A 13,462-nucleotide genomic window follows, 5' to 3' on the forward strand; every position below is an offset into this window, starting at 1 on the left:
AGGACTTTAGAATTAAAAAAACAATTATTATTTTCTCTCGGAATTTACACAGAACTTAAAAACTCATGAATATTACGATCAAACAAATTCACGTAACCGGTTCGTCTGACTTATTGATGTTTCCGTCGCGCTCTTCTTTTCCTCATTGCATCGTGTGACTATTAACATTTTCTTTGGGTCAGTTTTCCACTTTTTCTTTCTTTCCATTGTTCTGTTTTTTTTGTCTGTACTTTTCATCGTTTATTTACATTCTTTTTCCCATTTGCTCTTTACTTTTTCTCACTTTTCTTTCGTCCATAACTTTTTTTTATTTTTTCATCAGATAATTCCATTTTCTTCGCATTTGATCTTCACTTTTTTCATGATGTTCGTTCGTGGGTGGGTTTTTTTTTTTTTTTTTTTTTTTTTTTTACATCTTACCGTGTATTTGTATTTTTTTCGTTATCTTTGTCTCATTTTCCTTAATTCTCGTTCCTCTCCCTTCTTTTTTTTTCTTGGTTTCATGTTGTGTTTTCATTATTTGCACTTGATTTTCTTAGTCTTTCTCATTTTCCCTTCTTTCACTTTTTTTTCTTGCTTGCTTTGTGTATTTTCATTTTTCTCTGCATCGCTTCTTTCTCTTTTTCTCACTTACCGTTCGTCTGTCACTATCTATATTTTTTTAACCACTGTGTATCTGTAGTTCTTTGATGATTGTTTGTTCTGTTTTCTTCACTTTCCGTCCGTCTTTCGCTTTATTTTCTGTTTATTTTCATCTCGTATTTACATTTTCTCAGCATCGGTTTTCGTCTTTCTATCGCTTACCGTCCGTCTTTCCCTTTTCTTCCGTCCCCACTGTGTATTTGCATGTTTTTCATTATTCCTTGTTCCGTTTCCTCCACTTCCCGTTCGTCTTTCCCGTTTATTTTCTGGTTACGTTCATCGCATATTTACATTTTCTTCTCGTTTGTCTTTATTTAAGTTTCCGTTCGGCTTTCACTTCGTTTTTTTGCTTTTTTTATCTTCACCGTGTATTTTCGTGTTCTCGATTATTTCTTCTCCCTTTTTCTCCACTTCCCGTTCGTCTTTCCCTTTTCTTCCGTCTTCACTGCGTATTTGGATGTTTTTAATTATTCCTTGTCCCTTTTTCTCCACCTCCCGTTCGTCTCTCGCTTTGTTTTTTCGTATTTTCCTTCCATTGCGTATTTACATTTTCTTCTCGCTTGCCTTTCTCTTTGTCCTCGCGTTTCCCTTTCGTGCGTTCGCCAGACAAAGGCATTTGCACTTTGGGATATCAAACAGCAAGCACACAAAAAAAGAGGGAAGGAAAAAAAAGTCCGCATTTATTTTACGGACATGGCAAAAATTAGCGCATAAAAAGGGATCAAAGGCGAGGCTTACAGACCCAACAAAAGTCAATACCGCCGCGAACACCACGGAAAAGTTAGTCAAAGCTGAATAATTGAGGGAAACCTCGCGCACAAGAACACCCCGTCCCACGCCCGCGGAGAGAGGGAGAGCGCGCGCCGCCGCCAGAATAATGCAAGATTGTTTTAATGTTTCAAGTGTGTCTGTAGTAGTCCGGGCAAACAGTAAAGCCCTCAGAGTGGCGGAGTTTAAATAAATACGTCGGTGCTGCGGCTGGGAAAGCAGTGAGAAAGCGGAGTAGGACAAAGTAAGGACGAATTGTGAAAGTTGATGAAATTCTGAAAACCCCGAGTAGTAAAAGGTAGCAGAGTTTATATGGCTGTACCGGTGCTATCGTGCTATTGGAAAACAGTGCAAAGGTTGTGTTGATGGAGAGAAAATGTCGAGAGGAGAGAGAGTAGCAGGGAGTTGGAAAGTTGGTAGAAATCTGAAAGTCCTGATTAGTAAATGTCGGTACAGTCGCCAGAAAGACTGTGCGAAAGTACTGTTAAAATGGAAAACAGCGTAACCGTGAAGTCGAGGAACAGATTAGCGCAAAGTCGGAAATTTTCTCAAGTTACGGAATATTATCTAAAAAATGTCAAATCTTAAAAAAACTAAACTAATATGCCGGTGCTGTCGCCTAGAAAACATCGCAAAGGCTGTGTTGAGGGAAAGAGCAAAGTGAAGTCAAGGGAGAGAGTAGCGGAAAGTTAGTGCAATAACATGTTTGGATTTATGAATAGTGTCGGAGTTTAGATAAATATGCCAGTGCCGTTGCTGAGAGAGAGAGAGAGAGAGAGAGAGAGAGAGAGAGCACGGGGTGTAGCACAAAGTCGAAGAGAATAGCAGGAAGTTGGAGAGTTACTAAAATTTTGAAAGCCATTAAAAGTAAAAAGTGGCGGAGTTGGAATGTATATCCCTGTTCTGTCGCTGAGGAAACACTGGATGTTATAACTATTGTGATGGAAAACAGAGAAGCACAGCGTCGGGGAAGAGATTAGCGATATAAGATAAACGTGGTTGAGGTAGACAGATAGATAGATAGATAAATAGGTAGACTGATAGATAGATAGATAGATGCGTCGCTGCTGTCGCTGGATAAATAGTGCAAATGCTGAGGTAGAGAAAAACGAAGCATGAAATACGAAAGTTGCCAGAATAATACGAAGCAGGATAAGTAAGAGTGACAGAGCTGAAGTCATTATGTTAGTGATGTCGAAGAAGAGATTAGCGCTGAGACAAACTTGAAGTGTTGAGGGATAGGATGCTGCTGTCCTGGGAAAACGGTGCAGATGTTAAGGTAGAGAATAGCGTAGCATGAAATAAGAAAGTCGACAGAATAATACAAATCCAATTGATTAAGAGTGGCAGGGTTGAAAGTATTGTTAGTGATGAAATTAAGTAAGACAAGTTAAAGATTTTGTTAACCCGTCCGCTGCGATTGGAACGAATTTAGCTTTCACTGGTAGCCTGATAACGTATACTCCCATGTCTTTCTCTGCCTCTGTGATGGATAGTGGAGTGTTTTCCATGTGGTATTGGTACGCATGACTTTACATATTTCTTCATTGAACTGTAGCAGCCACTTTTTAATCCATTCCTATAGTTTGGTGATGTCTTCTGGTAGGAAATTCGCAGTCAGTGGGTTAAGGTGGAGAGCAGTCTCGTATAAAGCAGAGAAGCTGTCATCCAAAGGTCTTGTAGGATAACATTACCGACATTAGTTCAGAATCGCAGCTTCACTCTCCCCGCCGTATCAAATGCTAACAACACAACTAACTTTTATTTCCTGAGCAGCGTCATGGAGGATTAATCTCCAACACACCTCGTTTTCTTTCTCTCTCCCGACACCTTGACCTCATGTATTTCCTGGGCTTGCTTTAACCTGACAGCGCCTTGGGAATGATCTTAGCGACTTCTTTGTGGCGCTGAAGAAGGGATTTCTGTGCGGGTTCCTGGAGTTCTGGTGATTATTCCTTCCACGACGCAAGTGTATCTAGTGAGGTGCTTTGTGGGTGCTGGTGTTTGTGGTGCTGGTGAAGAGAGAGGCTTGAGGGTTTCCGGAGTGCTAGCGATCAGTATTACTTCTACGACCCAAGTGTATCTAGTGAGGTGCTTTGTGGGTGCTGGTGTTTGTGGTGCTGGTGAAGAGAGGCTTGAGGGTTTCCAGTGCTAGCGATCAGTATTACTTCTACGACCCAAGTGTATCTAGTGTGCTTTGTGGTGCTGGTTTTGGTGGTGCTGGTGAAGAGAGAGGCTTGAGGGTTTCCGGAGTGCTAGCGATCAGTATTACTTCTACGACCCAAGTGTATCTAGTGAGGTGCTTTGTGGGTGCTGGTGTTTGTGGTGCTGGTGAAGAGAGAGGCTTGAGGGTTTCCGGAGTGCTAGCGATCAGTATTACTTCTACGACCCAAGTGTATCTAGTGAGGTGCTTTGTGGGCGCTGGTGTTTGTGCATTCGCTTAGTCTCACGGTTTCTTTAAAATACGAGTTCATCTACCTTTCAGTGCGGCGGAGATGAGCACCGAGGCCACGCGCAGCTACACCGTATGCCCCCAACTTTACCTACCTGTATTTTCTTAATTGTATTTTGATTAATTTTACAACGAAACTGTGTCTTGATGGTGCTGTTATACGCGTGTGGTAGTGTTCTTTGCCTTCTTTTGTAAACTGCTGTTATGAAATTCCGTTTACCTTCTTTCTTGCTCGATTTTCGTCTTTATATATTTTACGACGACACGGTATCTGGTGCGGGGTTTCACGTTTTTTTTTTTTTTTTTTTTTTTTTTTTTTTACAGCTAAGGAGACAGTTCAAGGGCGTAAAGAAAAATATTAAAAAAAAGCCCGCTTCTTACTGCTCCTGAAAAGAGGTCAAAGGAGTGTCCAAAAAGAGGGGTCAATTTCGGAAATGTATATCCCTGGTGGCATTTTAGTCTTCCCTTGGTCACCCGTTTCTTAAATCTTTTCTTTGTCGATTCTGATTTTGTTTGGCTTCCTCCTTATTTTATTTTCATATATAAAGTGATGTGATGTTTTATAGCTGGTAGTGGTTGTCTTCCTCTCGTAACCTGCTTGCTGAGGTTATTTGGCTTCTTCCTTGTTTGATCTTCGTCATATATTCTCTCTCTCTCTCTCTCTCTCTCTCTCTCTCTCTCTCTCTCTCTCTCTCTCTCTCTCTCTCTCTCTCTCTCTCTCTCTCTCTCTCTCTCTCTCTCTCTCTCTCTCTCTCTCTCTCTCTCTCTCTCTCTCTCTCTCTCTCTCTCTCTCTCTCTCTCTCTCTCTCTCTCACATCTTTTAGCTCATCATCCCTGCTCTCTGATTCTATTAATATTACATTTTTTCTTTGCTTTTCTGTTCAGGTATTTTTGTTGTTCCCTTTTCTTCCCTTGCTCTGTATTTTTACCTCCTATTACTCGCTAGGAAGTTTTTGTCAATGTTTTCCCTCCCCTTCCATTTATCTCCTTGTCTGAAGTCAAACACGCCGTGGTGGTTGTGGCGGTGGCGGTGGTGGCTGCAGCAGAAGCCTTCAAAGACAAAACTTTTAACAAAACAAACCCCCTCGGGACGGGACGCTTCAGTGGCGCATAACGTTTGTCTCTCGTCCCTCAGGAAACCACAAGCTGATCATCAAGAAGAAGCCGGCGCTCGGGGGCAAGGAACGGCTGCTGTCTGTAGGCAGCGAGAAGGTGACGCGGGACAGACGGCTGAACATAGAAGGGACGCGACTCACCATATCCCACGCGAGGCCTCGGGATGCTGGGACCTTCCTCTGCCTCTTTGATGTCGAGCCTCCCGTGCAGCTGCAACACACCCTCGACGTCCAGTTTGCCCCCTCCGTAAGGTCCCTCGCGCCCCCAGAGCAGCATGTCCCCCGAGGTAAAGCGGTCACGTTGGAGTGTCGCGCCCACGGCAACCCCGAGCCTGTAATCCGCTGGACGCGTCAGGAAGGTCCGCTCCCGTCCGGCTTATCCAGTCATGAGGTGAGAGGCCGGAAGGGGCTGTTTGCTTGCCTTCCTTGCTTGGTCACAGGTATACTGCTTGCTCTCTCTCTCTCTCTCTCTCTCTCTCTCTCTCTCTCTCTCTCTCTCTCTCTCTCTCTCTCTCTCTCTCTCTCTCTCTCTGTCTCTCTCTCTCCTACCTGCTTACCTCCTCCTCTCACACACTCCCTTTTTTTCTTAGTGTCTTTGTGTCTCACTCTTTGCCAGCCGTGCACGTGAGATGGTATTGCTTTTAGGTGAGTACGTGACAGATTTTGAACAAAGGGAAGGTAAATCATTTCGGGCATTTTTTCACCTTATAAGGAGGACGAACTTAATATTTTAGCAATCTGTCTGTCTTCCTGTCATTCTTTACCTTTGTCCAACGGTGAAATCAACATTATTTTCACCTAAGAGTTTACCTGGTTGTTATTTTTTCCGAGAGAGAGAGAGAGAGAGAGAGAGAGAGAGAGATTATATTTATGTTCTTTCAAGCGTCACGTACGCCTCGCCATCCTCCCTCAGGGCAAGACGCTGTTCCTGCACGGTGTGGACCGGCACGTGGAGGGGACGTACCTGTGCACGGCGGACAATGGCGTAGGGGAGCCCGCCTCGGCCGCCATGACCATCACCGTCGAGTACCCGCCGGAGATCACAGCGGAGAAGGTAAGTGACTGCTGCTGCTGTTGCTGATACTACTACTACTACTACTACTACTACTACTACTACTACTACTACTACTACCTCTAATAATAATAATAATAATAATAATAATAATAATAATAATAATAATAATAATACCTCTACTACTACTACTACTACTACCACTACTACTACTACTACTACTTCTTCTACTACTTTTGCTTCTTTTTTTTATAGTACAGAAAGAAGCTTCAGGCCGGAACAAACTATAGGAACAAAGAAGCCCGCAATGGCGCTGCTCATGCAAATAGTTTTAACAGAAGAGTTCAAAGTAGAAAAGCCAGAGTCCTTTGGGGAAGTGTCTTGATACTTCTCTCTTGAATGTGTTTGAGTTGTAGGCAGGAGGAATTGCAGTTATAGGAAGGCTGCCCCAGAGTTTACTAGCGAATGTGATGAATGAATTAATCTATTGGTTAACTCTCGCATAAAGGATTAGGATAACATAGGGATGAGCAAGAGTAGGAAAACATGTGCACCGGGGCCACAGGGGGGGAGGGGGATAGATAGGCATGAAGTTAGCAAGTTCAGGAGAGCAGTCAGCATGATAATATCGATAGAAAATAGAGAGGCATCACTGGCGGAGCTTAAGAGATAGAATAATGTCAGTAAGAGGAGAGGAGTTGATGGGGCGAAAAACCTTTGACTCCATCCGAAAGGGCACCTCTACGAGCATATACGTTCTAAAAGCTCTCCGTGTGCCACCTGCCCACGTATAATAACACCTGTACACAACATTTGTCTTTTTAATATCAAGCACTTTTCTTTCCGTTTCGTCCACACAACCGGATCCCCGCGCCATCCAATCTTCCTCTCCACCCTGTCTGGCTTAGTAGGAAGGCAAATGTTGACTCAGGTCCCTATGAATCTTACTACAACTTTTCCCTCCTTTTCATACCAATCGGAAAAACAAACAAAAGCCTTTCTCCGGCTGCGACCGAGAGGGGAAGAAGGGCGCGGAGAGAAAAGACTCTAATGTACATCCCTTTCTGATGCCTTTTTACACTTACTTGAGGGACAAACGGATCTAATCAGAAAAGTAAACAAAACAGAATCTTCCCCGAATTTCCCTCTGCTGCTCTTACTACAGTTACTACTATTACTAAAACTACTACTGCCGCTATTATTACTACTACTGCAACTACTACTACCGCTGCTACTACCCAGGCTGTCGTGCGCACGGGGGAGGGGGACCACGTCGAGTTGGCTTGTGTGGTGCACGGACGACCTTCTCCTGACGTTATCTGGACACGTGATGGACACCCGCTCCCAGAGTCACTCATGGACACACAAAGACATATGCCGGAGCGGGTGTCGGGCGAGGGCCACCACGTCACCTTCACCCACGTCGCCCACCGCCACACCCTCACCATCACCAACGTCTCCGAGAAGGACTTCGGGGCGTACGTGTGCATAGCGGAGAACCCCCACGGACAGAAAGACGCCGTGATACAGATGACAGGTTGGTGGTGATGTTCTTTTGTTTGTTTGTTTATTCGCTTTATAGGTGAAGGAGACACTAACTTTTATGCCGAAGAAGAGATTTTGGAGAATGAGTGCAAAGAAAAAAGCTCTTTCTATGAAGGTGATGGAAAGTAAAGAGTTATATTGTTAGTTTCATTTGGGTGGTTTTACTCGTTTTTCGTTTCGATTCTCTCTCTCTCTCTCTCTCTCTCTCTCTCTCTCTCTCTCTCTCTCTCTCTCTCTCTCTCTCTCTCTCTCTCTCTCTCTCTCTCTCTCTCTCTCTCTCTCTCTCTCTCTCTCTCTCTCTCTCTCTCTCTCTCTCTCTCTCTCTCTCTCTCTCTCTCTCTCTCTCTCTCTCTCTCTTAACCATCAGTATTTCTCCCCTTCTTACCTTTTTATCATATTTTTTAAAGTTTTTCGTCCTTTTTTATCCTTTTTTTCTTCAACTTCTTAAATACAATCAACATTTCTACTCTCCTTATCCTTTTTTATCGCCTCCTCCTTTTAGTTCTTCGTGACCTTCTCTCTTCACCTCTTGTACGTCTTCATCTTTAACACAGTCAGCATTTTCTTATCACCTTCACCACTTCCTCACTTCATTTCCACATGCCACAGATTCACTTCCTTTTATCCTCCTCCTTTTACAGTCTCCTCCTCTTTTTCCTTCTCCTGTTCTCTTTCCACCTCCTCCTCCTCCTCTTTCTCGTCTCCTCCCAAGCCATTCTCTCCTGGCCTCACGGATTCACTTGGTCTCATTCCTTATAGCTGCCTTCTCCTCCCCGCCCCCCGCAGGCCTGCCTAAGCCCCCCGTGCTCACCAGCAGCCCCATAGGAGGCGAGAGCACCTCCTACACACTCACCTGGGAGACGGAAAGCTACTACCCCATCACCGAGTTTCTCATCAGGTACCGGAAGACTCACCTGGGGGCCTGGCAGGTGAGCTTGGGGATGGTGTAGGGTGTGTTGTTGTTGCCGTTGTTCCTGTTGTTGTTGTTGTAGTTCCTGCTGTTGTTGTTAGGAAGTAAATGTTTATATGAAGTTTGTGTGTGTAAAGAGTGACCTCATATGAAAATGGTTAAAAGCTGTCAAGATTGATAGGATTAGTGGAGGTGTGGTAATGGTGTTGGTAGATATAGTAGAAGTAATTGTAATAGTAGTAGTAGTAGTTGTAGTAGTAGTAGTAGTAGTAGTAGTAACAACCAAGTGCCCTAGTTTAGCTATGTATGTTGAAAATACCTATACATACCCGACCGACTTATACATAAATAGCCACAGTGGAAAATTAAAGTGTTAAAATCATCTGAAAGAACAAAACAAGGTGACCCAGTAGCCATGGTTATGATAGGGTCCTCCAAAATGAAATTCTGTTCGCAAAAACACGGGTGAAACATATGGGTTATGCGGATGACCTCTCAGGTGCTGGTAAAATCTCAGACTTAAAAGGGTGGTGGGATATTGTGAACGCCGCCGGCCCTGAGATAGGATACATCCCTAACGCCACCAAGTCTGTCCTTCTTGTCAAACCTGAACATTATGACCGTGCCGCAGAAACTTTTAGAGGAAGTGGCGTCATTGTGTCAAAGGACGGACAGCGACACTTAGGTGCAGTGATCGGGACAGAGGTATATAAGAAGGAGTACGTAGGAGACAAAGTAGCTGAAGGAAATAGAAGCTTTGTCTGCCATTGCCAAGACTGAGCCACACGCTGCCTATTCAGCGTACACCCACGGCATCCAACATCGGTGGACGTTCCTGATGCGTACCATCTCCGGCATCAGTCCACTCCTTCGACCACTGGAGAATGCCGTCAAGAATGGATTCTTGCCGGCGCTGGTGAAATCTCATGCTTTGGGGGAGGAGGAGAGGGATATGCTAGCACTTCCTCCAAGACTGGGTGGGATGGGGATCACCAACCCTGAGAATAGGTGGCTGATAAGGAGAACCAAAACTCCATCAGCCTTACCAGATCTCTCACCAACAGGATCATCGCTCAGGAGGCAGATGACGAAATAGACCAAACAGAAATAAGAGAAATCATAAGAAGAATCTCAGAAGAAAGGCACCAGGCCCAAAAGGACGAGCTGGACCGTCTAACACACAACCCGTCCACAGAAATGTGTGGAAAAATCCACACAGCATAGGAGGCAGGCACTTCTAACTGGCTAACGTCACTTCCAATCAGAGCAAAAGGCTTCAGCCTCAACAAACAAAAATTTGCCGACGCCGTTGCTCTGAGATATGGCTGGCCTATTGAGGGGCTGCCTGATCTCTGTGCATGTGGATCACCGAATGATGTCACTCACACCATGACATGTAAGAAGGGAGGCTTCGTCTGTATTCGACACGATGAGGTGAGGGATCTGACAGCCAGCATGCTCGGGGAGGTATGCCAAGACGTCACTACCGAGCCGGCACTGCTTCCTATGGACGGCGAACGCCTTAGGTACAGGACGGCCAATACTTCACAGGAGGCACGGGTTGATGTTAGTGCCCGCGGATTCTGGGTGTGCGGACAGCGGGCGTTCATGGACATCCGCATATTCGACCCGATGGCTGCCTGTCACCGACAGCTGCCCCTGGAAGCCGCCCACCACAGGAACAAGCATACGGTGAAAGAATTCACCATGTTGATCAGGGCAGCTTCACCCCCCTCGTCTTGACTACATCCGGCGGGATGGGTTCCAGGGCCCCATGCTTCTACGCACGACTCGCGGAACTGATCTCAGAAAAGAAGAATCAGCCAAGGAGTCACGTTGCCGCCTGGATGAGGTGTCGCCTCTCGTTCTCCCTGCTCAGGTCGGCCATCCTATGTCTCAGGGGCACCAGACACTCTGGCCCAAAAGCCACCAACATCTCCAATATGGACTATGAGGCCACAGTGGTGGAGGGTGACATTAAGGTGGGTCGGGAGTGACACGAGTAGGGAAGGAAAGGGAAATCTAGACGCAATAGATGATAAGGCGTTATGTATATATTTAGTGCTAAGTAGTATTAGTAATTTGGTTGGATGCCACAGTCATTAGCGAATAGAGTTGGGGCTAATGATCTGCAAGCTATGGAGCCCTCCATGATTATCTGTCGGGAAAATAAACATGGGTGGAGGTATCTTTTATGTAGTAGTAGTAGTTGTAGTAGTAGTAGTAGTAGTAGTAGTAGTAGTAGTAGTAGTAGTAGAAGTAGTAGTAGTAGTACAGGTACTATAAGTTGTAGTAGAGGTAGTAGTAGTAGTGACACTAGTCTGGCTCAACTAAACGTGCGGTTGGGGGGGGAGGTTCAGCGTAGGGGGATCCCCTTGTACAGCTTTGCCGCATGTCTCCTAGCCTGCGATGTAGAAATGTTCTAATATAAGTAAAACCATGGCAAATATGACCAGCAAGTATGCATACACATTTAATCTTAGAATTATAACGTATAAAAGAACAGTTAACTTATTATGGATAAGAAATTTTATAAGCATATAAAGAAACGTGGCATACATATTTTACAGTGTTGCTAAAAAAAATGCTATACTTATTATTGAGTTTCCCTTACGTTTGGGATGTGTAAGTAGTTTCACAATTATATTTAGATTATATCGTAAAGGAATGTACGTTAAAATAAGCTGACATAAGTAAGAAAAAATACAGAGAGAGAGAGAGAGAGAGAGAGAACCAACGTGGGGTTAAAAACGGGGCACGCTGTACTCTTGGATTACTCCTCACATGGCACCTTTGAACCGCACGATTAGCCGAGCCAGACTTAGTAACGTAAATAACGATCGTGAAAAGAAGCAGCAGAAGAAGTATAGTAATAATAATTCTAAATAATAACAACATTGATCCCTCTCTCCTCCCTCCCTCCCTCTTCACCCACCCACCCCTCCCTTCCCACGCACGTATCTGCAACTATTGAGAACTTTAACCATCGATCACTAACTTATGTATTACGGCCTTAGCGTTGCATGAACCCGCAATCTATCTACTCACTGCTACTCGATCGCCGCCTGAACTATGCAAGCGGAGGAGCAACAACTGACGCAGTAGTAGTAGTAGTAGTAGTAGTAGTAGTAGTAGTAGTAGTAGTAGTAGTAGCAGTAATAGTAGTAATAGTAGCACGAAGAAGAAGGGAAAAAGAAGAAGATTAAAGAAATGATGAGAAGAAGAAAAAGAAAATGAAGAAGTAGAAGAAGAAGAAGAAGAAGAAGATGACAAAGACGAAGAAGGAAAAGAAAAAGAGGAAGATGATGATGATGATAAGGATAATAATGATGATGATGAAGAGCAGAAGAAAAAGAAGAAGGAGGAGGAACAGGAACATGCAAAAGAAACCAGCACATGTCCATTCATTCCCATTCACTCAGCCCGATCATTACGTCAGGTAGCGGCGCGGAGTCTATTCACAATGTTTAGTGTATTTGCTTGTTAGGCAGGATGGGCGGAGGAGGCGCTTGGGAGAGGTCTTTGTGCTGCACCGGACTCGAGAAATGACTGTCGATGATCACGCTTACTCATTATGCGGCAAAATGAACCTCGATGCTGAGTCTCGAGCGAACGGCGCCAAGATCTAAGTCCGTACACGGTTCCTCCTTGCTCCTCATTTCTCGCTCCCCACTTCGCTACCTTCTCTTTCCTCCTCACTCACAATTGCTTGCCCTTTATTTCTTTACCTTTTCTCCATTTCTCCTCATTCCCCATTTATCTACTTTATCTTTCCATTCCTCCACTACGTTCGTTTTTTATTTTTTCTCTTTCCTCATTTCTCTACTTCTCTTTCCATTCCTCATCATTCCTTATTTCTCTACCTTCTCTCTCCTTTCCTCCTCACTCCTCAATTTTCTACGTTTTCTTTCTAGTCTTTCTCCTCCTCCATTTCTCCTTTCCTCCATTCCTCCTTTCCTTTCCTCTTCTTTCCTCATTTCTTGCTTCTCATATCTCTACGTTCTCTTTCCTTTCCTCCTCTCCCACGGGTCCTATTTATTCTCCCTTCTCTTAAAATATTTTCCCCATGTTCTTCCTCTCTTTTATCGTTCTTTCCTTCTCATCGTTCCCCTGCGTCCTCTTCTTATTCTCTTTCTCCCTTGTGACCTGTTTTTTCTCCCTTTCCAGTTGTATTTTTTTCCTCTTCCTCGTAGTCGCCCTCTTCCGCCAGTTGTTGTTTTTTTCTTTCCCGTCTAATCCAACTCTTGCCCTATTTCTCCCTGCGTTGTTTGTTTTCTTCTTCCTCTTTCTCATCCCTTTCCAATTTTGTGTTTCCTCTACTGTCATTATGTTACTCGCATCTTTAGCTTCCGTCGTTTGGTCAGGGTTACGCAGATCAAGACGGAAGTTCGAATCAGTCAAGACACTGGACCGAATCAATCAAGAGTTGAATCAAGTCCGAATGAGCTTGCCTTATTTTTCCTCATTTTCCTGCACCCCCCAACACACCCTACCCCATGCATCACACTCCTCTTATCAGTCAGTAAAGAAATATATAATAAAGAAAGAATAAAAAGAAAATTACTGCTCGCCCCTCACAGTGCTTTTTTTCACCCTCTGCCGCAGCCCAATCACACGGTGGTGATGGCGGGCGCGTGGGAGAACGTGTCCAAGAAAGTGGTGGCGACGAGCGTGCCGCGCGCCCAACGCGAGAGCCTCACCTACACGCTGCATGGCCTCGAGGTGGCCAGCGACTACGTGACGGTGGTGCGGGTGCGGAACAGGTACGGCTGGTCGGCAGAGAGCGACCACTTCCACTTCTCCACCAAGAAAGGTGAGCAAGTCTTATAAGTATATATATATATATATATATATATATATATATATATATATATATATATATATATATATATATATATATATATATATATATATTGATTTTAATTTATTTATTTCGGGCCCTTCGCACCGGTAAGTATCTTAAAGGTGCTTTTGGTCGGCCCCAGCCCCATTAGTGGCGCGGACGATTTTTCTTTTTT

At 44.4% G+C, this 13,462-nt stretch overlaps 1 protein-coding gene across 9 annotated transcripts in view; it reads left to right on the forward strand.

Annotated features, from left to right (window-relative positions):
* LOC126995228 (protein amalgam-like) overlaps positions 1 to 13,462 on the forward strand; it is a 79,396-nt gene that overhangs the window by 57,972 nt on the left and 7,962 nt on the right. For all 9 annotated transcript variants that reach the window (XM_050854641.1, XM_050854660.1, XM_050854714.1 and 6 more), the window contains 5 exons: positions 4,998 to 5,368; positions 5,891 to 6,031; positions 7,232 to 7,526; positions 8,321 to 8,463; positions 13,050 to 13,257. In XM_050854641.1, the coding sequence (XP_050710598.1) occupies positions 4,998 to 5,368; positions 5,891 to 6,031; positions 7,232 to 7,526; positions 8,321 to 8,463; positions 13,050 to 13,257 (1,158 nt within the window). The remainder of the gene's footprint in view (positions 1 to 4,997; positions 5,369 to 5,890; positions 6,032 to 7,231; positions 7,527 to 8,320; positions 8,464 to 13,049; positions 13,258 to 13,462) is intronic.

Source organism: Eriocheir sinensis, chromosome 1 (assembly GCF_024679095.1).
Source record: "Eriocheir sinensis breed Jianghai 21 chromosome 1, ASM2467909v1, whole genome shotgun sequence".
Classification (NCBI taxonomy): domain Eukaryota; kingdom Metazoa; phylum Arthropoda; class Malacostraca; order Decapoda; family Varunidae; genus Eriocheir; species Eriocheir sinensis.